A 23,763-nucleotide genomic window follows, 5' to 3' on the forward strand; every position below is an offset into this window, starting at 1 on the left:
TCAGACCCCCTCTTAAAAGCGACCTGGACTTCCTAAGCAAAGGCTGGTGTATAATTTTTTTTTTTTTTAAGAATTCGGGTTTATTTACATTTTTGATATTTTAAAAGCATAATTACAACACACCCTTTCTTCCATTTTAACTTTTTTTTTTAAGTTTGCAGGCTTAAAAAAGAAAACCGTTAACTTTTCTTTCTTTCCTTTTTTAAGTTTGCAGGGGCTTAAAAAAAGAAAAAGACAAACCACGGTTCCTGTACATCAGAAGAAACAAACTTGTAAATTAAACCAGGCTTCCTCTGAGCTCAGCTCAGCTCTCTGTTCCCAGGAGATGAGAGTGCGCCTGAGCATGTGAAGAGTGCATTTCCTTTACACTCTGGAACACCCTCCCCCCAAACAATAACTTACTACTATTGAGTATCTGACCAGAATGGGAGTGGGAAAGGAGTAGGGCTTGTCTCTCAGACGTTTCCAGACAGTCTCTGCCCCTCTGTCTGGAAACGAGCTAACGGCAATCGCTGGCCAGTCATAACATTTCTCCGTCGCCGGAGAATGAATCTTCCCCCTTGCCCGGAGGAAATGCAGAGCAGAAGCGGACTCGGTGCATCAATTGTAGGTGGGAGAGAGACCCATCTCTGTGTGTTTTGTATGCATGCACCGGTCCAGTTCTGTTCTGAGCTGTGCGGGGTCCCTATCCTACAAAGGTGCAGGTGGCTTAAGGCACAAAAGGCGAGGATGGAAGCGACCCCCCCCCCCACATAAAAACGCCTCCCCCACGTCCCCCATTCGTCGCAACAAACCCTTTCGCTTTCTCCATTGCCTTCCAAAGGCGCTCTCTCTGTGTCTGTCTCTCTCCCCCCTCCTCCAGCCCGCAGTTCCCGAAACAAAAGGCTCTCTGTCGAGATCTCGCTTACATGGGGACCGAGGGGGATCTGCTGCTCCCGGCGAAGGCGCACGTTGCTCCCCATGCTGTAGAGGATCTCAGCTTCTGGGCGTCCTCCTCCTGCTGCTCTAGCGGGCGAAGCAACTCTTGGCTTTCCCCGGGAGATGCTCTGATGGGGACCTGAATTCCATTCTCCACTTGAAGCCCTGCCCCCTTCGAAAGTCATTCAGAGAGAGAGAGATCTGACTCATTCATATGCTTGCTCCTTCCTTCGTAGCAACCAGGATGTCAGCTGAGCCTCTTTCCCAGATGAAAACATAAAGAGTTTTCCTATTCCCCTAAAAGCAGCCAATGGAATTGTTTCTGAGTCTTCCTATTACCTTTGCCAGTCTCCATCTTGAAGCACAGAGGCCCCCTTTTAAGAGCAAAGGCGCTTTACACGACAAGACCTTTACAACAACCCTGTAGTGAAGGTTGCCATTAGCCATAGCCCCATATCGGAGAAGGGAGATGCTGCTGTGACATATAACCCATGGCAGAAACTAGAATCGAACTCAGAACTTCCTGCGAGAGTTCAGTCACATAAGAAGGTCACTATACCTGTAATAGTGGTGTGCCAGCACGTGGGTGGCACTGTGGGTTAAACCACAGAGCCTAGGACTTGCCGATCAGAAGGTTGGAGGTTCGAATCCCCACAAGGGGGTGTGCTCCCGTTGCTCGGTCCCTGCTCCTGCCAACCTAGCAGTTCAAAAGCACGTCAAAGTGCAAGTAGATAAATAGGTACCGCTCCGGCGGGAAGGTAAACGGCGTTTCCGTGCACTGCTCTGGTTCCCCAGAAGCGCAGTGGCGTAGCGTGGGTTCTCAGCACCCGGGGCAAGGCAAGTAATTTGCGCCCCCTAACCCATGGATTTTAGCACTCGAGTCTCTTCCGCGCCCCCCCAGATGTTGCGCCAGGTGCAGCAGGCCCCCCTGCACCCCCCACGCTACGCCACTGCTCCCACCACAAGTCTTCAGGACAGCCATCCGAAGGCTGGCGCGGGGAGAAGGTCTCTCCGCCCCACCGCCAGGCTTCGGAACAGCCTTCCGAAGGCTGGTGCGGGGAGAAGGTCTCTCCGCCCCACCGCCAGCCTTCGGAGGAGGTCCGAGGACAGTGGGGTTCCTGCTTCCTCGAGGAGGGCCGGCCAAACGTGCCCCCCAAATGTTGCGCCCGGTGCGGCCGGCACCCCTGGCACCCCCCACGCTACGCCACTGCAGAAGCGGCTTAGTCTTGCTGGCCACATGACCCGGAAGCGGTGCACTGGCTCCCTCGGCCAATAAAGCGAGATGAGCACCACAACCCCAGAGTTGGTCACGACTGGACCTAATGGTCAGGGGTCCCTTTACCTTTACCTTACCATGCATGAAGGGGTGAGCTAGGAAAGTCTCCCTGTTCACCCATTTTCAAAATCCGTTAGCTGGCCTTAGGCAAATGTCTCCTGGCCTCCCATCGGCAATGGCAGAATAATCTGGCCTACTGTTCAAGGTTCATCAACATCAATGATTTATTTGTATGCTGCCTTTCCATAGTTAAAATCATGTTTGAGGCAGCTTACAACATGAGAAGATTTTCATAATTGCAAAAGAAGTCATAAACAATAAATGAAACACACCAAAAAGTACACGACCAAACTGAACAATTTCCACACAAATCATAATAAGATCTAAAACTAAAGGTACAAATAATAATAATAATATCAGCACACACAAACTCACATTTCCCAAGGGGCCTAGGTAAAAGTCAGATCTAGCAGAATTAAGACAGATCCTCTTAAATTGCCACAATTTGATGGAGCGTCCATTCCCCCAAAACGTCAGCAAAGTAAAGCTTACACTGATGTACGGCACAAAAAAAGCATATGTTTTGACCTATGATTTGATGGTAGTTTGTAATTTAAAAGAGAGGATTAATAAAGACCCGTGCTTGGGAACAATGTCTTTGTACCATAGCAGTGCTGGAAAGCACTAAGATGTGTGGTTTTAACTGTTTGGTTAATAAAGTACAGACAGATAGATGTAATCTGTGATTTGATGTTTGGTCAGACAAGGAGAGGGAAACTCATGAAAAAATACTTAGTTCCAAGAGGGTCTGTTTTATTGGCTCCAACTTGTATCTTTGTGTGCATTGTCTCTCTTTTGTGAACCCAGTTTCTCCCTTTTTTACACACATGCGCGCGCACACACACGCACACACACACACACACACACACACACACACACACAGTGACATTTCCCCCACAGACACCACATTGGTGACCCTTGCTCTAGAGTTCATCTCTAGATAATAAAGGTTTCACTCTAGGTCAACGTTTCCCAATTTGATGCTCCGCAGGTGTTTTGGACTTCAACTTAGCCCCAGCCGGCACAGATTGGGGAAGAATGCTGCATATGTGCTCTTCATGTGCAAATGCAGCCATGTGCAAGCTGCCTTTTTGCAAGGTAAACTGCGGCTAACACAATCCCCGCGTGTTGGATTCAGCCACAGTGGAAGGTGCAGCGAAACACTGGTAGGAGAGGCAGTGAGAACGGTGTGTGGGTACCACTGCCCACCTGTGCTAGGTAAGAGCCATAGAGAAAGGGATGACGAAGTCCCCATTTCTAACACTCCGCTTTCTCCAGGATAAGGACCCCGCCTCACAGGACTGGTTTCCTAGTTTGGGACCTATCTCCCATCCTTTCCCTTGGGGCTTAAGGACTGAAATTTCCCTGTCATTTCATCTCATCCCGTTTTCACTGTCACTGTGATATGCTACAGAGAGTCACTGAGATAAAGAATGACCCAGGGGAAAGACAATCGCTCCTGGAAGTGTGTCACTTAAGCATACACACACCCTCTGACCTGGGACAAGGTAGCCCTGATCTGTCAGGGTTTCTCATGAAGGTGTGTGCACAGTTTCCCAAGAGCTCCTGTTTGCCACTTCTTGGCGGTGGAATCCTGGGGGAACTGGAAAGTGATGGATTCTAGAAGAAACTGGGTCCTGGATAAAATAGCTCCCCACCACCCTACCTTGCCATGCTTGCTTGTGATTATGTTCCCCATTTGGACAAAGCATCAGAGCTTGCATGGAGTCATGCCAGCTCAGTGCTACAAGATCAGATCACTGATTTACAAGGCTTCTCTCCTATACATCCAGTCACACTGTTAATATGTCATTATTATTTAGTTGCTCTACGCAGATTCAAGCTTATCACCAAAGATGTATTAGCGCATTGGTTCAAACTGCCTCTAGATCTTCCTCCAGGCTGCAATAATTGCGATGATGAAGGGCTTCTGAAGTTGTATGTCTTCGGCGCAATGTAGCAAGGGTGGGGTGGGGGACTAATATTTTCCCAAACTGTCTTGCAGTCATTTATTATTTGGAGGTCATAGGGAGTTCACCAGAGAGCTGCTCTTCCACTGCTATAATGAGTTGCCTCCTCTAGTAGCTCCAGGCAATAATTCCAGAATGACCTAGATGAAAATTCATTCATCTGCCATTATTGCTTACTTTCCACTCCTTCACCTGGACATACTCTGGATGCCATCATCTGTAGTTGGTGCCTCCTTCTTCTGAGAACATACAAAGAGCTGTAGAATTTGGTGAACTGAGACCTTGCTCACATTTCTATGAACCTCTGTGTGATTGGTAGCACAAAGGCAGTTCTAGCACAACCTAGTTATTACCTTGGTTACTCATTAGGCTGGGAAGGGGGTGGCATAAACAACGATTCTATGCTATGATCAGAGCTGTAGTTTCATGACAAGGCAGAAAAGCTGCAGAATTTACCAGCCACAGAATCCGGCTCCCCAAGAATATTTCATTTAAAGAACAAGCAAATTCAAGTTCCTAGTCGTTATGGCTGTGAAGACAATGCTTATGTGTGGGGGCAAAGCCTCCTGGAATTTCAGAAGCCAGATGAGTTGGTGAGTGAGAGGGCAGGTTGTCCAAGCCAGCTCTTTACTCCACCTCCACAATACATCATGCTCAAAACTTTTAAAAAATTGCAGGTTATGAAACATAAGTGAAATTATGCAAACTTCACTTGTAATTATGACTGTCTCTTAGTAGCAGATCCCCACTTATCTTGGTACCTTTGCGTACAGAGTATCCACGGCAATGGTGGTGCCCATACAAGAGAAGCACGCTAGGAAATATACTAGTCTTTCAGTATTCATTCATGCAGAAATATGCATTCACAAGTACATGCCCTCCTGATAGGTTTTAAACAACCTGAACAAATTTTGTACAGTATGTGTTCCTGGAGGCAAAGATACTTGTTTAGTTCATTCTAGCCAATGAACCATTCTAAATTTGCATTTATTGGTTCATTCCTAGAGAGTCTACAGGCCTGATGCAGTGGAAAAATATATGTCATTTCTATATGTCTCGATACACTGGTTTTTGCTCAATGCAAAGTGGCTTCAGGCTTTCATCTGAGCTGGTATGTTATCCCTTACACACACCAGTCTTTATTTTGTGTTTTGTTGATATGTTCTGCTTAGCAACAATCCCAATAAATTGGTATCAGCTTTCCTCTTCTTTGGGAAAATCACTTCTTTGGAGAGATATTTTGTCAAATGGAAATGAACATACATGATTACCTTCTACTTCTCGCAATGGCTTGTCCATTCCATCGAAGTGTTAAACCAGCTGTTTTGAGAGCCTTCCATCTTGTACAGAAAATTCATTGGGAGGAAATCCTTTGATCATACAACCAACACATTAAGAGAAATTACTGCAGCTCATTCAGCTGACTGTGGGGATCTTGCTAACTTTGGCTGATCATAAATTGGCACAGAATACTCAGGCACAGTATTCCTTGCAGTTGGTTTTGCCAGAGTCCTAGAAGCCAATTTCCCCCCCTTCTCGCTGCATTTTGGGGCAATGCAGAACAAATCTTTGCTCTCTTCTATGTGACAGCCCCGCCACTTGCCCCCCACCTGCTGAACTCCTGTCATTCACATATGCTGCTCTTTTTCTTTATCACCCACCTGGAAATATACTTTCCCTCTTCTGTACCCCCCAGAAATTGTTTTATGGTGCTGTCACTGAGTCACAGTAACGCTACAACACTCGTGAAGAAAATAGAAGGGTAAGTATATTCATTCTCTCTCTCTCTCTCTCTCTCTCTCTCTCTCTCTCTCTCTCTCACACACACACACACACACACACAGTCTTTCAGCATGAGTTAAGGCCTTTAGTTCATATGTGACCCACACAAGAGAATCAAAGAAAATGGCTCTGCTTCAAAAAAGTTGAACTTATAAATTTGCACGTATCCTGGCCTGTTCATAGTAGTAACACTCTGCTCTAACGTGACACTCCTGTGAAAAGAAAAGGAAGATGTTTGCACAAGGTTATTGAGACTCTGGGTAAGGCAGAAAATGGAATGTGAACTTCCTGTGATACAGATCTATTTGCTCTGGGGCAAGATGGACAAAGCAAGTATTTTTACAACAGGGTCAGAAAGCGCGTCATATGGGAGCACTTCCTTGAATGGAACTTGGACCTCTCGTTTTTCTTGTTTGCGGTTCTACTTGCATTCCTTCCTCCTCGTTTAGCCTGCATTGCCAGCTGCCAGTCCTCTCCCCTGGACTGTGTCCACCCATTTTAACTCCTCAAAGCCTGAAATCTGCTGAGGGGAGCATACAGGACTCCATGGAAGGGAGTGTCGCTGCAGGACATTCATCCTGCCTAGTTGACTCTCTGTTGCTTGGAGAGATGCTTGACACATCAGACAGTGTGAGATGGTGGAATTTTGAGATGTACCACTTTGTTTGACTGTATGTGCATCTCCTCTGTCTTTATGGAAGAAGGAGACCAGTCCACAACTGAATCAGGCCTCTTGATCTTAGTGTTTTCTACCTTCCTTGTGGTGTATGGGGTGTTAGATGAGTGGTAGTACCTCTGGGGTAGTATGTCTACTTTAAGTCCCCACCCCACACTCAGCTCTTACCTGTGGCTCATAGAAGCTGTCAGCATCCAACAGCAATCACACTCCCAGGAAACGGCTTCGACTGGCTGGCTAAACCAGATGAGGATAGCCAATGGGTCTTAAACACTCAGTGAGTTAGGGGCTTCCCCTGCATGCAAGACAGGTTCTGGAGGGCTGAGTGGATGAGATCAAAAGTGGGTCCAACAGTCAAGAAGGCGGTTCCTGCATGTGCTGTAGAGGGAAGTGAGGAGCAGTGGGAAGGTAGCCTACCTAGGAGAAGGAAAACTCTGATCCAAACCTCCACTGCCTTGCAGGATATCTTAGAATCATAGAATCATAGAGTTGGAAGAGGCCACAAGGGCCATCGAGTCCAACCCCCTGCCAAGCAGGAAACACCATCAGAGCACTCCTGACATATGGTTGTCAAGCCTCTGCTTAAAGACCTCCAAAGACGGACTCTCCACCACACTCCTTGGCAGCAAATTCCACTGTCGAACAGCTCTTACTGTCAGGAAGTTCTTCCTAATGTTTAGGTGGAATCTTCTTTCTTGTAGTTTGGATCCATTGCTCCGTGTCCGCTTCTCTGCAGCAGCAGAAAACAACCTTTCTCCCTCCTCCATGTGACATCCTTTTATATATTTGAACATGGCTATCATATCACCCCTTAACCTTCTCTTCTCCAGGCTAAACATGCCCAGCTCCCTTAGCCGTTCCTCATAAGGCATCGTTTCCAGGCCTTTGACCATTTTGGTTGCCCTCCTCTGGACACGTTCCAGTTTGTCAGTGTCCTTCTTGAACTGTGGTGCCCAGAACTGGACACAGTACTCCAGGTGAGGTCTGACCAGAGCAGAATACAGTGGCACTATTACTTCCCTTCAGGAGAAGAAAACGCTAAGGAGTAAAGCAGGGGTCAGCAACCTTTTTCAGCCATGGGCCGCTCCACCGTCCCTCAGACCATGTGGTGGGCCGGACTATATTTTGAAAAAACATATGAATGAATTCCTATGCCCCACAAATAACCCAGAGATGCATTTTAAATAAAAGAACACATCTGCTCATGTAAAAACACGCTGATTCCCGGACCATCCACAGGCTGGATTTAGTAGGCGATTGGGCCGCATCCTGCCCACGGGGCTTAGGTTGCCTACCCCTGGAGTAAAGCCTACACAAATCCAGAGTGGAGTCCGTAAGGCGGTTGGATGGTGTCTTGTACGCCTTCTTCTGCAGCCAAGTTGCTGCCGAACGTATTGCTCTGCTTTCCTTTGGACCACATCAGCGAGGGCGAGAGTGGGGTCTTGTCATCTGGGCAGCTCAGGACCTCAGGACACGTCCGTGTCTGAATTCACCCCCGGAGGTGCACTCCATTGTCTCTCGAGATAGACAGATGCCAACAGCACCTTCCTGTCTCATCTCCCCCCAGCCAAAGGAGCACTTCAGAATCAATTTCAACTTGTGAAGGCTTTATTTGTCAAGAAGTTATTCCCTCTGCGGAGGTGCTATTTTGAACAATGCAGATGGAGTCAGTGGACTTCAGGATACCGATTGCTAGAAACTGCAGGAGGGGAGAGTGCTGTTGGGCTCAGTCCCGCTTGGGGGCTTCCCATCGGCATCTAGTTGGCCAGTATAAGAGCTGGATGCTATGCTAGACTAGACGGGCCATTGGCCTGACCTAGCAAGTTCCAATTATGTAGACTCTCAACTGACAGGGCAAACTCAATACATTTTGCTGCCTGTTGCGAAGGACAAGATGGCGCCCTCTCCTACAGCACATACAGAAGCCAGTTTAACTGGTAAAGGTAAAGGGTCCCCTGACCATTAGGTCCATTCGTGACTGACTCTGGGGTTGCGGCACTCATCTCGCTTTATTGACTGAGGGAGCCGGTGCACAGCTTCCGGGTCATGTGGCCAGCATGACTAAGCCGCTTCTGGCGAACCAGAGCAGCGCACGGAAATGCCATTTACCTATTTATCTACTTGCACTTTAACGTGCTTTTGAACTGCTAGGTTGGCAGGAGCAGGGACCGAGCAGCGGGAGCGCACCCTGTCGCGGGGATTTGAACCGCCCACCTTCTGATCGGCAAATCCTAGGCCCTGTGGTATAACCCACAGCACCACCCGCATCGCTAATTTAACTGGTAGTTGAATCTTATTGCAATTGAGGGCAGTAGGGTACAGAACAGGCCACGTGGCGCTTACAGCTCTGTCCCCTCCCTGCACCTCAGCACCTGCCATCTGAGGCAGCTGCATCATTTTGCCTCATCCTAGGGCCGGCCCTGTCGGGTGGTAACTCCTAATTTGTATGTTTTGAAAAAGAACAGCTGATGTACTATGAGAAATAAATTAAAGAATGAAAGGCTTCTGTGCATCCCAAGCATCCATAGATAGTGGAGGCTGCCCTCTATGCCCCTATATGAATTACTGATTTGCTGGCGCCTCCTTCTAGTCAACAACTTTCTTTAGGATTGACCGGCATTTAGCTTCCATTCACTTGGGCTGGAAAGGCTGTAGTTTTCCACCCCGCCGGTTCCATTTCTCTCTCTCAGTGTGACCAAGTTTGAAAATCCCTATATGTTTCCTTACGTGGGCTGAGGAAAAGCTTACATTATTATTATAACCTGCAGTCATTTGAAATGAGCGAAAATCCAAATTCATTCATACAGAAATGTTCTTTCATCTCGGGGGAACTTTGCATAAGGCTTCTTTGTAGCAGGCGATTCATGCATACGTGTATTCCCCGTTGTGCAATCATCTATTTAAGTATGAGGGACTAATCCTGCACACAAAACACCCAGAGCCAAGGAGAACACTGATAAAATCTGCTCGCCTAATTTGAAACTCATTTAGGCAACATCTGAACGTGTTGTATGCTTGGAATTGCCTAACACAATGGAGTTCGGGAAAGGTTCACAACCCTAATGATTTTTATGATGACTATCGTTACCTTTGGTTGGAATTCCTGGCACGCAGGCAGGCACAGTAATGGAGAAAGTAAATGCGGGTTTGCCCAGATGTCAAGATAAAGGCAAGAGCCTTGTGGAGTGGCTGGGAGCAAAAAGAAGTTCTGTGTCACCTTGTGGCTTCTGACTTCAGCTTCAGTTGGTAGAGAAACCATCCAATGCTTAAAGTGTCACTCCAGTACTCATCATAGGCTATAGGCGAGGAAGCTTGCTTTGGCGCATAGACCCTCTTTGGGTCTGGGGTGTCAGTCAATTCATCAGCGAGGGCAAGTTTGGATCAGTGAGACTGAGAGCAACGGGCACACTTTATTGTGAAGCCTATTTTGGTTCTGGTGTGTCACTGCAATAGGAATTGAAAAAGAAAATCTAGACTGCAATCTTTCCTATTTATCATGAGCAATAGTTTGCATGCATGTGTTTTTGGTTAGTGGTAATTTCACACTTGAGTACAGTAACCCCCAAAAAGTACCTCTCTTAAGATTTTGGAGATACGTTAAATGAATAATAATAATTTATCTATATGTTGGGGGTGGTGGTGTTAAGATGCTTCATATACATTATCCTTACAATTGTCACAACAGCCCTGTAAGATAAGGCACTGTTATTTCCCATGGTGGAAGTTAGATTCCAGTGTTCTGCACCAGACAAAACTTTCAAAGCTACCATCGGGGACAGTCCTGCACTGAGCATATGACAATATATCTAGGCCCAAAGTGACCACGCCATGTAGGATAGTCAGATCTGTGAGCAAAAGCCTGCAAATACGATCATGCGACTTCTGCACGATATGCACAGTGTGGTGTAGTGGTTAAGAGCGGTAGTCTCGTAATCTGGGGAACCGGGTTCGCTTCCCTGCTCCTCCACATGCAGCTGCTGGGTGACCTTGGGCCAGTCACACTTCTCTGAAGTCTCTCAGCCCCACTCACCTCACAGAGTGTTTGTTGTGGGGGAGGAAGGGAAAGGAGAATGTTAGCCGCTTTGAGACTCCTTGAAGGGAGTGAAAGGCGGGATATCAAATCCAAACAACAACTCCTCCTCCTCCTCCTCTTCTTCTTCTTCTTCTTCTTCTTCTTCTTCTTCTTCTTCTTCTTCTTCTTCTTCTTCTTAAATTTAATGCATTAATTAATCAATCAATCACTCCAAAGGCTCTTGATTATGCTGATGGAGAATCATACTTCATTTCGTTTCTGTAAAAGTGTTTTCAAAAGGATGTCTTTGAGCTGGCAAGCCTCTCTGGGGAAAACAGGTGAAGCTCTGATAAGAAGAAGAAGAAGAGTGAGGAAGGTTTCGACTGAGTCCTTAGCAGCTGAGACCAAAGAAGAAAGCAACTCCCGTGGCCAAGCAGCATGTGATCAGCTTGCAAAAAGAATCACAAGGTCTTTCCATCACGGCCAAACTGGGCATGACAGAATGTTTCATTTTCCTGCTTTCCTTTCTTTTTAAAAGAGACACAACCTTGAAAGTTGGGAGAAAGTGTTTAACCCTATCTTCTCCTGTGGCTCATCCACTCAAAGCCATTCTCGTAAGCAGCTTTTCTCCTGGGTGTTTCTTTTCCCCACGAAGGTGAAAAGCAGTCTGGGGAGGGTGTTTTTCTGTGGGCAAAGGCAGGACGGCAAAAGGTTAAGGCTGTTTTCCCAGTCCTGACTACAACCTCTTTGCTCTTCCAATATATGAGGCACGTTGGAGACCGTGGTGCCTTCCGGATACAGCCGTACCTTGGAAGTCGAACAGAATCCGTCCCAAAAGTCCATTTGACTTCCAAAATGTTCGGAAACCAAAGCGCAGCTTCTGATCTGCAGCCAATCAGAAGCTGCGGAAGCCCCATCAGACATTCCGCTTCCAAAAATAGCTTTCAAACCGGAACAGTCACTTCTGGGTCTGCGACGCTCGTAAGCCAAAACGTTCGGAAACTAAGCTGTTCGACTTCCAAGGTACAACTGTATATGGTTTATTTACACATACAGTGGTACCTCAGGTTAAGTACTTAATTCGTTCCGGAGGTCCGTTCTTAACCTGAAACTGTTGGCTTTATCTGTGATGCAATTGGTCAGTTAGTTTATTTACAGTGGTACCTCAGGTTACATACGCTTCAGGTTACAGACTCTGCTAACCCAGAAATAGTACCTCGGGTTAAGAACTTTGCTTCAGGATGAGAACAGAAATCGTGCTCCGACGGTGCGGCAGCAGCAGGAGGCCCCATTAGCTAAAGCGGTGCTTCAGGTTAAGAACAGTTTCAGGTTAAGAACAGAACTCCGGAACGAATTAAGTTCTTAACCCGAGGTACCACTGTGTTTTTATTTATTTTCTTGATTTGGGGGGCAGCTTCCCCCCTTGCACCTCTCTGGTATGTTCGATACCCGGGCAAGATCACCACTAAGTGCACCCCTTTTCCTGGTCTCTTAGATGCGGCAGCCATTTTGTGTTATGCCACACCCCCCATGGCTGCCATTTTTTGACTGGCGCCCATTGCACTTTCTCAAAATTCCAAATTTGCGCGCTAGTTGGTGAGCTATCTGAGCTCCCTCCGGGTTTGTGGCCCAGAGCATTGCCAAGATGATGGCGTGGTGTTTCAGCCGTTAGGTCCCTTCAAGAGTCCCTGCAACCTCTGGCGCGGCCATATCACAGAGTCCTTCCCCACCTTATGGAATACAAAGTGAAATATACTCAGAGTCGAGAGTGGATTTCATGCTCTTTATTCAGCTCATAGTGGTGAGTAGGAATGAAGTCCCCTCAAAGTATCTGCTTTATATACATTATTTACACAATGGGCTGCACGTGATTGGCTAATTCCGGAATTCTCCTGTAGGCCAATCAGGTTGTGGATTCACTTCCATCTGGAGCCGGATTGGGTGGCTCCTGCAGACCAATCATACTGCTGCATTGTTCTAGGACCAATCAGACTGCTGCATTCTGAATCCTATTGTTCTAGGACCAATCAGACTGCTGCATTTTGGATCCTATTCAACTCAGTACATAACACAAAGAGTGTTGGCAAAGTTAGAGCAGTGGATGTTAGCAGAGTGAGCTGACATCTAGAAACCTTACTGTGTATCCATCTTTGTTCTGAATAGTTCCGGAAGGGGAGATAAATGCAGGACAAAAGGACCCAAGAGGCAGACAAATGCAACGTGTGCTCCTTTGTTCTTCCTTTGCTTCTCCTTTGTGCCTTCTCTTCTCTCACATCCATTGTATAATTAAATATAGAGTTATTGTTTCCATAACAACCCTAACCAGGACACAAGTGCAGTCTCTTTTTCCTTTATGGGACAGAACAGCAGCCTCAGGAAATCTCAGTACTACTCAGCAAATAAAACGCCGAAGAAAGTGCTTAATTGGCCAGGAAAACAAAACAACAAAAATGAAAATAAAATAACCCAACCAGCCCAATCTTTTTAAAATTATTATTTTTTAAAATAATATTTTCATCTGGTTACCAGGACAGCAAAGGAGCAAGTCTGTTCTGATTTCCCCAGCCAATTTGTTTAAGGATGTAAACTCTGGGTGGATTGATTGCTTTGGGACTGGTGTCTGTCTCTGGACTTGTCAAAAACCACTCAGCTCTGCTCTTGAGTCACAGGTTCCAACTGTCAAGTCCCACCCTGCTGTTACCATCTTTTTAAGTGTTAAAATATGATAAAGTTCTGGGACTTTGAAGATTCTGTGCTGAATAGATGAGAACTTATCATGTGGACAAGATTAAGTCAGAGCACGACCTCACAAGTAGTTTATAAGAAATGGGGGGGGGGGGGAGAACCCTACTCCCGTATCCTCCTTTCTTTTCTTCCACAAATTCCCATGTAGTGTGAGCTCAAAAAAGACAGAGCAGTAGTTCCGGCAAGGGCTTTCCCCCCAGCTGGAACTCACAAGAACTCAATTCTGGCACCTCTCAGGTGAGTGTACATGGTGAGTTCTGGTACCTTTTTTTCTAGAAAAATAGCACTGGTTAGCGCTGAGTTAAAATGCAGGGAGAGCTCTTCAGAAACACTTTCATTCCCTGCAAAAAAAAAAAAAAAGCACCTCCTCTGAAATATACTCAGAGTCGAGAGTGGATTTCATGCTCTTTATTCAGCTCATAGTGGTGAGGAGGAATGGAAGTTCCCCCAGAATGTCTGCTTTATATACATTGTTTACACAATGGGCCCCACGTGATTGGCTAATTCCGGGATTCTCCTGTAGGCCAATCAGGTTGCGGATTCACTTCCACCTGGAGCTGGATTGGGTGGCTCCTGTGGACCAATTAGACTGCTGCATTCTGAATCCTATTCAACTCAGTACACAACATCCTCCATTTGGTAGCTTCTCATAGGGTGGGGTGGTAAGCAAGGTTGAAAGCATCGTTCATAAATTCAGATTGAGAGCAGGCAACATGACCATCACTCTGAAATGCCTTTGTGATGTCATCAGGCAGCAAAACCTGACTGGCCACATGACCAGGTTTCAGAATGAGGACAGAAGACCTGACCTAGCGGTACCATTGCGTTCATTATTTCATACCTGAGTGGCTGGAAGTTACTTGGAGCAGGGGGGAGAATATGGTGTTGAAGCTGCTGAAGAGAGAGGAACAAATTGTTACAAAGTGGAAACAGTGGTAGGGCAGATGAAGGTGATGGACTATATGGAACTGGCAGAAATGACTGGCAGAATCCGAGACCAGGGAGAAGAGTCGGTGGAAGAAGATTGGAAAAAGTTTAAAGACTATTTACAGAAATATTGTAAAATTAATGAAGGTTAGAATGATGTTGGATAGAAACTAAGTGGTTTATAGCTGTAATGTTATAAGGGAATATGAGAAAATGAACTATTAATAGGTAAAAATCCAATGTTACAATATTTTAAGATTGAAGACTAGGATAAACAAAGAGGGGAGGGATTTGCTGAACTAACAAACTGAACTGGAATACAGAAAAGGGAGGCGTGAGGAGGTCCGGGAAATAAGCAAATGAAAGATAAGTTATTGAAAGATTGAATTGTTTTTAACTATTTTTATTTTGTATTTTTCTTTTTTCTTTGTTTATTTTGTAATATTTTGAAAATCTTAATAAATATCTTTTAAAAAAGAAAAGAAAAAGGAGAGCGTCCCCCAAATTATTCTGGGAATTGTAGGTTGCCCCCCGCAGCAGGACAATTCCTAGCACCTTTAACTAACTACAGTTCCCAATAGGCTTTAAACTGTGTGCTGCAAAGCGTTAGCTTACAATATTTGCCACATTAAGGTATACGGCAGCTTGACATTTTCCTCCCTGTTGAGGCTTGGGTATGTGCTTTATGACATCACTACAGTAGGGCAGAGAAGTCCAGGGGAACCATGATTCCGGATTTGTATCCTTGACCCCCCCCCCGTCTTTTCCTTGTGCTGGATCATAACTTTCCTTAAACAAAGCACCACAATGTTTGCTTTGTGAGAAGCCAGTCAGGTACGGATTAGGCGTGTTTGCCCCTTGCAGGTGGGAAGGAAGGTAAAGAAAAGGAAACGGTAGCTGCACAAAAACGGCAAATGCCAGGGAGTTTGATAAACTTCAGATTTATGTTCTGTTTCAGATGCAAACTGTTCAGCTGTGTTTCATGGGAAAAAATAGTTCACTCTCACGCTCCACTGACTGTCTTTAAATAGCTCCGACACCTGCAGAAGAAATTGTACCAAGGCAGAACAGCAACTTGACTCTTGAACAACACTTCCAGGGCTTTGCAGTTATAAAGCAGGGCTCCTTCGGAATGGAGATATGAACCTGTGGCCCTGCAGGTGTTGGGTTACAGTTTCCATCACCCTGAGCCCTGTGCTAGCTGGGCCCATTGGGCGTTGGAGGACCACAGACTCCGCAGTCTTCAAACAATAGGCTGTGGACCGTCTAGCTGCCATTGGGCAAGGCTCTGTGTCAGGCTGCATAGACATCAAACCTCCATAGCAGTGCGAGATGCCAGATGTTGTGGGCTGGTTGGACACAGAGAAATGATGGGAGCAACCAGCTGGGGAACCACCAACGGAAGATGTCGCAGAGCAGAGCCTGGGGAGTGGTGGTGGGACAACAATGAGTGGTCAGAGGGGGAAGAGGGAGAAAACTGGGAGACAGAGGTCCATAAGTGTTATGTATTCAGTGAGCTGTGTTTGCCTGAGCTTGAGTCTGGACTAAGGATTCTGAGCCCCTGTGTTCTGATTGGATACATGATATCCAATCACAGAACATTTCAGGATTTGGGCCTCTGCCATTGGCCCTTAAACTCTGAGTCATGATTCGCAGCTTGGAAGTTTGGACAGCCGATAACGTTGGGAGTGGGAGTTGTCTGTCAACTTTTAAGTTCACAACTTATGAAAAGGAACATAAAACCAGGTATACTTGTGTCCAAATATATTTATACCTACTCCACTTGTGGCCCCTCCCCTCATCCTCACAACTAGAAGAAAATGGAAGAGTGTTATAAACAAAATTGAGTGAGGCAGGCCGGGTCATCCTCTTATATACCTGCTGGGATTGACAAGGCATCTGACCCTCACCTAAATCTCATAGCTCTCCTGTAGCTGCCTCTGGTTAGCTGTCAGATTCTAGAGCTCCTAATAATAATAATAATAATAATAATAATTTATTATTTATACCCCGCCCATCTGGCTGGGCCTCCCCAGCCACTCTGAGCGGCTTCCATAGAAACCAAAAATACAGTAAAATATCACACGTTAAAAACTTCCCTGAACAGGGCTGCCTTAAGATGTCTTCTGAATTGGTGGCTCTTGGGTAATTCACAAAATACAGAGTCCACTCATAAAACACAGTGTTCATTCATAAAGCAGTAACATTAATCTCCATTGCTACATATTGGGTGTATATTTCAACGGTTGAACGTACAAGTTTATGGCCATGATGTAGTGTAGTGCTTATGTGACTGTGAATAAAAGGTGTCTCGGCTCATTGTCTAGGGATTTGGGGGGAAGAGGTGACAAAACTGATTTCCAATAAGTGCCCTCCCTTTATTTCCACAACAAGTCCTTGAGTCTGTACTCTGAATGGTGACACCAGGGACCTAGAAGGTGCAGGGCTTGTCAGTCCAACCCCCGCACAGTCTCATCAGGGCTGACCTTAAGGCAATTGGGCCAAATTGGGCCCCGTGGGCCACTCCTAAGAAGCCCCCTTCACCAGGGCAATCTAGAAGGATTTTATTTATATCTATAAGATTTTGCAGACTTTGGCTGTGACCTGGGGCCCTACCAAAAAAATAATCAAGTTGCGCCCCACTGCTTCAAATTGGGCCCCACTGGCTAGCCCTGAGTCTGATAGTTGCTGGGCTTGAGTTTCCCTGCCCTTGCATGAAGTCTTGGGTTTGCAATTTTGGGAGAGGGGAGACTGCGGCACTGGGGAGCGGGCTGGCTGGCGAGGCCCCCTAGATTTAGAGGCCCTAGGCTTCAGCCTCTAAATCTACAACTCCCCCCCACCCAGCGCCACCCTCTGTCCCCAACCAGAGAGGAATGAGCGCAGCCATTGAAGGACTGCGCCCCAAACCCCAACGTCAGTGAGGCGGTGGTCTATAAGTTCCTGGGCTCTAAAGTGTGCTCCAGAACTTGTGAATGCAGGCAATAAGGTTTGTTCCCTGCCATCATCACTCTCCTTCAAATTAGTCCTTGGATCAAGATGGAGTATTTGGTAGCTGAGAAAATTATCTTGCACAGACTCTGAAAAGCTACTGTGTTTTTCGCCCCATAGGGCGCATTGGCCCATAGGGTGCACCTGTTTTTTTTGGGGGGAAATAAAGAAAAAAAATTATTTCCCCCCCAGGCGTGAGTCGCGCAGCTCTCCCACGGCTTGCGGATAGCTTCCTGAAGCCTGCATTCACCCCATAGGACACACACACATTTCCCCTTTATTTTTGGAGGGGAAAAAGTGCATCCTATAGAGCGAAAAATGCGGTATGCTACTTGGGGAGAGCAGGATCCTGCGAGGAGACTGTCCTATGTCTGAAAACATATGCTGGAGTCTATGCCTTGTGTGCACAGTGCAAACAGAAGTTGAATATATGTAGATAACTTATTCACCTGCTGACATTTTAAGGTCAACATTTCCGTGTCAATATTTGCCCAAAAGATAAACGATACTTTTCATTTTGGCGGCTTGCCATGAATATGAATGCACCATAGACCAAGAACATGGACAGATATCTATTTAAGGTGGACAGGCTTAATTCAGGTTTTTAACTCGCTTCTCTCACCTGTCTGTGACAAGGAAGAGTGATTCCCAGGCAACTAGTCATTGCTGACGTTTCTTTCCTTCTTGGCTACAGATGACTAACAGAGGCAGGTGGGTTAGTAACAATGGATGTCTGTTAGTAACTGCTGTGGATTTATCTGCAAGGCTGGCCAGCCTGCCTGGTTGGGGAGTTATGAAGCACAAAGATGGAAACAAATCCATCAAGCCACCCTCATTCTTGCCTTTCTTGCAGAATCCTGCCTGGTTGTTCTCTCGTTAGACTCACGTTGGCTTTTAGACAGCTGTATTGTGGGTTAAACCACAGAGCCTAGGACTTGCTGATCAGAAGGTCGGCAGTTCGAATCCCTGCAACGAGGGAAATCATAGTCCAGTAGCACTTTAGAGGCTAGCAAACGTATTATTGAATAGGATTTTGTGGATTACCGAGAAGGATGCCTCTGATGAAGTGGACTTTAACCCCCAGAAGCTTATGCTGTAATCAATGTGTTAATCTTTAAAGTACTGGTATTGTTCTTTTTGTTGTTTTGCTAAATTGCACTATAATCTACTTTCCAGATTAATTGTGAGGATGAAATGACTATAAAACTCTTAAAATGCTATTATGAAAAGCAGGATGGTGCAGAGGGTGGTTCAGATGAGAACTAGGGTGTTATATGGACTCCACCCTGCCTACACACCCCAACCAGGAAATGTTGCCTTAGCAGACAGCCATACATTAAGTTTGCTGAGGTCCTACAGGTTTATTATAGACGTAGGTTGTGTCCCAGATTCTTTTTTGTTTAATTTTTAGGTTAGGCTTGCTTTTTCATGATTCCAGGTGTTATGTATTCCATGGTCTGTGTTTGCCTGGGCTCATAGCTGTCAACTTACAGATTTGAAAATAAGGGACCAGCAGCCTCGAAAATAAGGGTTCAGCAGCCAAAATAAGGGATTTTCCAAGCACAGGTATGTTCAACTTCTGAGCCCCTCTGAGCCAAAGGCAGAAAGCCCAGCCAGCAGCCAAACGAAGCCTCAAGTGGTGGTTCCCACAGCGCAGCAACCCGGCAAAGGGGATGCAGCAAGGGAAACCACTGTCACCTCGCTGCTGGGAAGCGCTGAGCAAAGGCGAGTCCCCAGGCAACGCGGCTGATTTGATCGGCACAAGACATGCAAGCTCCACCCGCCAGTCGTTCTTAGACTCCTTATTGGGTGAGCAACGCAGCCAAGCAACACAGTTGGAGCCTCCCTCCTCCCTGGCCGGCAGGGAGGGAGGGAGGGAGAGGAGCTGCTTCCTTTGAAACCCGGGAAATTTAAGGGACATCATCAATAAGGGACAGCAGCGGGACATGGCGCTGGGATAAGGGACTTTCCCGCCAAATAAGGGACGGTTGACAGCTATGCCTGGGCTGGAGTCTGGACTAAGGATTCTGAGCTGCTGTGTGCTGATTCGATACATGATATCGAGTCACAGAACATTTCAGTATTTGGGCCTCTGCCATTGGCCCTTAAACTCTGAGTCATGATTCGTAGCTTGGAAGTTTAGACAGCCAATCACGTTGGGAGTGGGAGTGGCCCAGGTCTTCAGCAATGTATATAAGCAGTTGCTTTGCCCCTGTTGTCCAGTTTTGTTAGTTTAATAAAGGTTCTTGCTGTTATCACTGTGTCTTGCCTCATGGGAACCTACCTACACTTCACCAAGACCAGTACAAAACCAGCAGTAGCGTGTCTGGTGAGATGGAGCCACGTTCCTGACCTCAGCACCATTGCTGCTCTCCTGATGGGGTATCACAGGGTGGTGGTGAGACCAAGCCTAGAGAATTGCACTTATGGGAGCACCAGACTGGCAGCTATCCTCTTAGCCCCGCCATCACCACTGCGCTGCCCCTCTCCAATCACATCTAGCAGGGCTGCCATATTTTGAAGAGTAAAAAAAGAGGACACATTTGTCAACTTTAACTAGGGATCGTTATGACGACTCATTTTACATACCTATGAAAAGAGGACGTGTCCTGCAAAAAGAGGACATATGGCAACTCTACATCTAGCAGCAACGATGTTGATGATGGGAATATGGTCCTTCTGCCCAACCACACAAACCTCTACTGAAGGCTCTAGTCTGGTGGGCGGAAGCTCTTAATGAGGTGCTTCCCCCCACTTTCCAGTAAAAGATCATAACATTCAAAGGTCAGCGAACTGAAGGGATCATGCTTCTTCCACTGACGAAACAGAAGAGCTGTGCAGCTTTCTGAAAAGGTTATTCTGCGTCAAGTGGAAGGAGACAAGTTTGCCCTGCTTTACAAAAATCTTAGATTTTGAACAAAAAAGCATATGTTATAAAAATAACACTGATCCGGGCCTTTGACCTTCAACAGTGTGGCACTGCCTGTCTATTTTGGCACCAATGGATACATTTATGAATGAACCGCATTGACTCAACAATGACGGTGTGTGCAAGTGTGCCGTATAGCGTGCCAAAGACTGGAGCAACTGCAAGTGACAGAATGTCACCTGGGGAGTGTGATTCAAATCCCTGCCGGTGATGATGTGGAAACTCCAGATCTGGATTGTAAACAACGGGCTAATAGCGGATTTAGTAACTGAAAGATTTAGTCACACCCCGTGGAGTGATGTGGAAGAAGCCAAGTAGAAGGGGATGAGGACGGAGCAGCAATTTGTACTACAGGTGCCGAGTTGACCCAATCATGCTTGTGATGCACACTGCATGTTGCGTGTGCGTGAAGTCACGTGTGTTGCGTGTATGATGACCGTCGCACCAGGAGAGGCTGAGCAGGCCTCCTGCACATGCATCATTTGCACGCCAGGCCATGCTGGTCCGTGCGGCATCTCCCAGTGCAGCACAGACTGGACTGAAGAGGAGGAGGAACGGTGGAGGTCTCTTCCCCCTTCTTCTGTAGCTTCCAGAGAGAAGGAAGGCAGTCTTGAATTACAGCAGGGCTTTGAGGAAGACAACAGCTCAGAGGAAGGTGAAGAGCAGAGTTATACAGTGTTAGGAGAAAGAGGAGGAGAGGCGGAGCAGCTTGCTGACACATCACTGGACAGCATAACCGACCCCCCTTCTCCCACAATGCGGTGTTCGTTAAGAGTGCAAGAACAAAGGGCACAGGGACAGTTGTTGTGCTGGTCCCGGGGGTGGGGGGGGTTACCGTGCGGCGTGGTCCGTGTCCGGTCTGAGGCTGAAGCGGGGTCCAAAGCAGGGAGTCGGGAGTGGTCAGGAACTCTGGTAGAGAAGGACAGGGTGCCGGCAGGAACAGGTAACCAACGATGTTGCTCCCGCAATCTGGGACTGGGCTGGCTGGCTTTTATCTGCCCCGAGGCATAGGGTGGCCCCGGTCCACAGGTGACTTGCCTCTCCTGGCCTGGAGGCGAGCACTCCTCCTGCGAGAACCTAGTTCCCTCCACCTCTCTGCCCTGAGCCTCTGCAGCTCAGGAGAGGCTGGAGGGTTACTGGACCCAGAGGCAACCCCACCTTCCCCTGACAGGGCTGAGAGTGGAGCACCTGCAGGCAATGGGTCCTCGATCACCTCTGGAGCCACAGCGGATTCAGCTGGTGCCTGCTCCTGAGGATCCGGCACAGGTGAGGGCCCTTCAGGTTCAAGCTGGAGGTGGGGACTCCTGTGCATGCTGGGATTCCTCAGGTTCAGCCTCTGAATCAGATTCCCAGGCCATCACAGTTGTTCACGGACGGATGCCGTAGACAGTGGCGTAGCGTGGGGGGTGCAGGGGGGCCCGGCCGCACCGGGCGCAACATCTGGAGGTTAGGGTTAGGGGGCGCAAATCCACGGGTTAGGGGGCGCAAATTACTTGCCTTGCCCCGGGTGCTGACAACCCACGCTACGCCACTGGCCGTAGAAGCAGGTGTTGTTGCTAGAAGGGAAGGGGGAGGAGCTCAGTGCAAGCAACGCCATCATTGAGGAATGACTGTATTTCTTTGTCTTTCACCGTGATGACTGAATAAATCATAAGCCAGAACTTTCTTGTTTCCTCCCTACGTCTTGGTGCCATTGGGGGAGGGAGAGAATTCCACAAGCCTGACACTGGGCGACTTTCTGCCAGGCCACATCGCATCTCCCGAGGCAGTGTGACGTGGAGCAACACACTGCCAGGCCTCCTCTGACCCCCCCAAGATTGGGGGGACGACGACTCAGCCCTGCCCCAGCAGACATAGGGGGACTGTAGAGGCCTCAGCCCCATAAGTTGACATGTCTGACTCATACAGAAGTGCAGTGGGCAGCATCCTCCATGGGTCCACAGGGTAATTTAATAACCTAATTCATTTCTTTATTTCACATGGCATTCTAGAGCATTCCAGGAGGGAGCAGCATGGAAACAGCTTGGTATGGTGCTTTTTAATATACACAGCATGCCTTTCCTCCAGTCCCTCTTCTCCACTCTGTATTGCATCTGGTTCTGTTTGGATTGCAAGCCTTTGGGCAGGGATTTGTCATTTGTTCTTAATTTACCATGAAGCGCTTAGAAAATTTTAAGTTCTGCACAAATTAATCCTAATAATAATGATGATAACAATGTCATAAACGGTGCTGCTAAAGCCATTTCCCTCCCACCCTGGCTGCCACAAAACATAATGTGTGAGGAAGGCCACAGGCAGCTTTCAAAACGTTATACATGAATAGCTGCTCCTTTAGGCTTGGCTGGGAACCGGGAGGACTTGAAAGCCCTGCTGACGTCAATAATAAAAATCAATAAAACTGTTATCTTATCTTATATCGTGCCGGGCCAAGGAGCCATCTTTTGCCAATGACCTTTCAAAAAGTGTGTGTGTGTGTGTGTGTGTGTGTGTGTGTGTGTGTATTTGAGAGAGCGAGAGCACACAAGTAGTTTAACATTTATTCTGTGGCAGGTACAAAGAGAGTGTTTATTTACTAAGGTCCGTAAGAATCTGTGCCAAGCCGCATTCTAGCTTGTGAACTGAAATGTAAACAGTGGGTGTCTGAAAAGAGTCTAGCCCTGAAACGAAGAGGGAGGGCTCCACTTTTACAACCTCAAGAAGACACCAGGTTGAGGAAGGTTGACTGTGTTGAGGAACGAGCAGCGGGCGTGTGGAAAACACAGGCAAAAAAGGTGCCGCGAAGAGTGTGTTTAATTCCTTCGATACATCTTTCATTGCTTTTCTTCCTTCCCCATTTACCAGGAGAGCCCACTGCAAACCACATTCCATGCACTATTTTGGAGTGATGGATGATAATTTTTTTAATTGCCTTTTCATTCCACAAGGTAATGCCTTTAATTGGGCCTTGCCCAAATGCTACCCATCGTTGAGACATGTGATTAAGAGTGAAAGAGCAATGGGTTTTGTTACTACTGTGCCTCTCATATTCCGGCATCCAGATATCAACAACTGATAAGACTTGTCAACCAGTTCTTCCAAAGTCTTCCTAAATTATAACGCTCCAAAATAGAGGCCAAAAGAGAGCAGGTCTGGGAAGAGCAAAGCATACAATGGGCACCACCCGTAAAAAGGCCCTGCTCTGTGTAACTCCTGCCCTGTCATTTAATATAGTGCCCACTTGCCCTCCTTCTTGACATGGAATGCTCTCTATTGGAGTCTCCAGTACAAAGACCATAAGAAGGGAAAGCAGGGACCTTGAAGTTCACAACAGCTGTTAAGCAAGCAAGCAAGCCCACAGGTCACCTTTGTCACAGTCAGGACACCTATGTCCTGGCCAGGCCTGCACCCAACCTTGTTTTTGGACAATCTTGTTTGTCCTCAAAATTATATTATCAACATATACAAGCAGAAAAGTTGTTTTCCTTCATTTGCAAGTAATTG

The 23,763-nt window shown here is 47.0% G+C and overlaps 1 protein-coding gene and 1 long non-coding RNA gene across 3 annotated transcripts in view; both read right to left on the reverse strand.

The window, feature by feature from the left end:
- GNE (glucosamine (UDP-N-acetyl)-2-epimerase/N-acetylmannosamine kinase) overlaps nt 1–1,096 on the reverse strand; it is a 38,039-nt gene extending 36,943 nt beyond the window's left edge. For both annotated transcript variants that reach the window (XR_014520549.1, XM_083481714.1), the window contains exon 1: nt 909–1,096. Coding sequence is in view for 1 of the 2 variants with exons in the window: in XM_083481714.1 (XP_083337840.1) it covers nt 909–962 (54 nt within the window). In the remaining variant the exon portion in view is untranslated. The remainder of the gene's footprint in view (nt 1–908) is intronic.
- Nucleotides 1–23,763, reverse strand: part of LOC310696537 — a 243,674-nt gene that overhangs the window by 57,364 nt on the left and 162,547 nt on the right. The window lies entirely within an intron of this gene.

Source organism: Podarcis liolepis (assembly GCF_965112155.1).
Source record: "Podarcis liolepis genome assembly, chromosome: 17".
Classification (NCBI taxonomy): domain Eukaryota; kingdom Metazoa; phylum Chordata; class Lepidosauria; order Squamata; family Lacertidae; genus Podarcis; species Podarcis liolepis.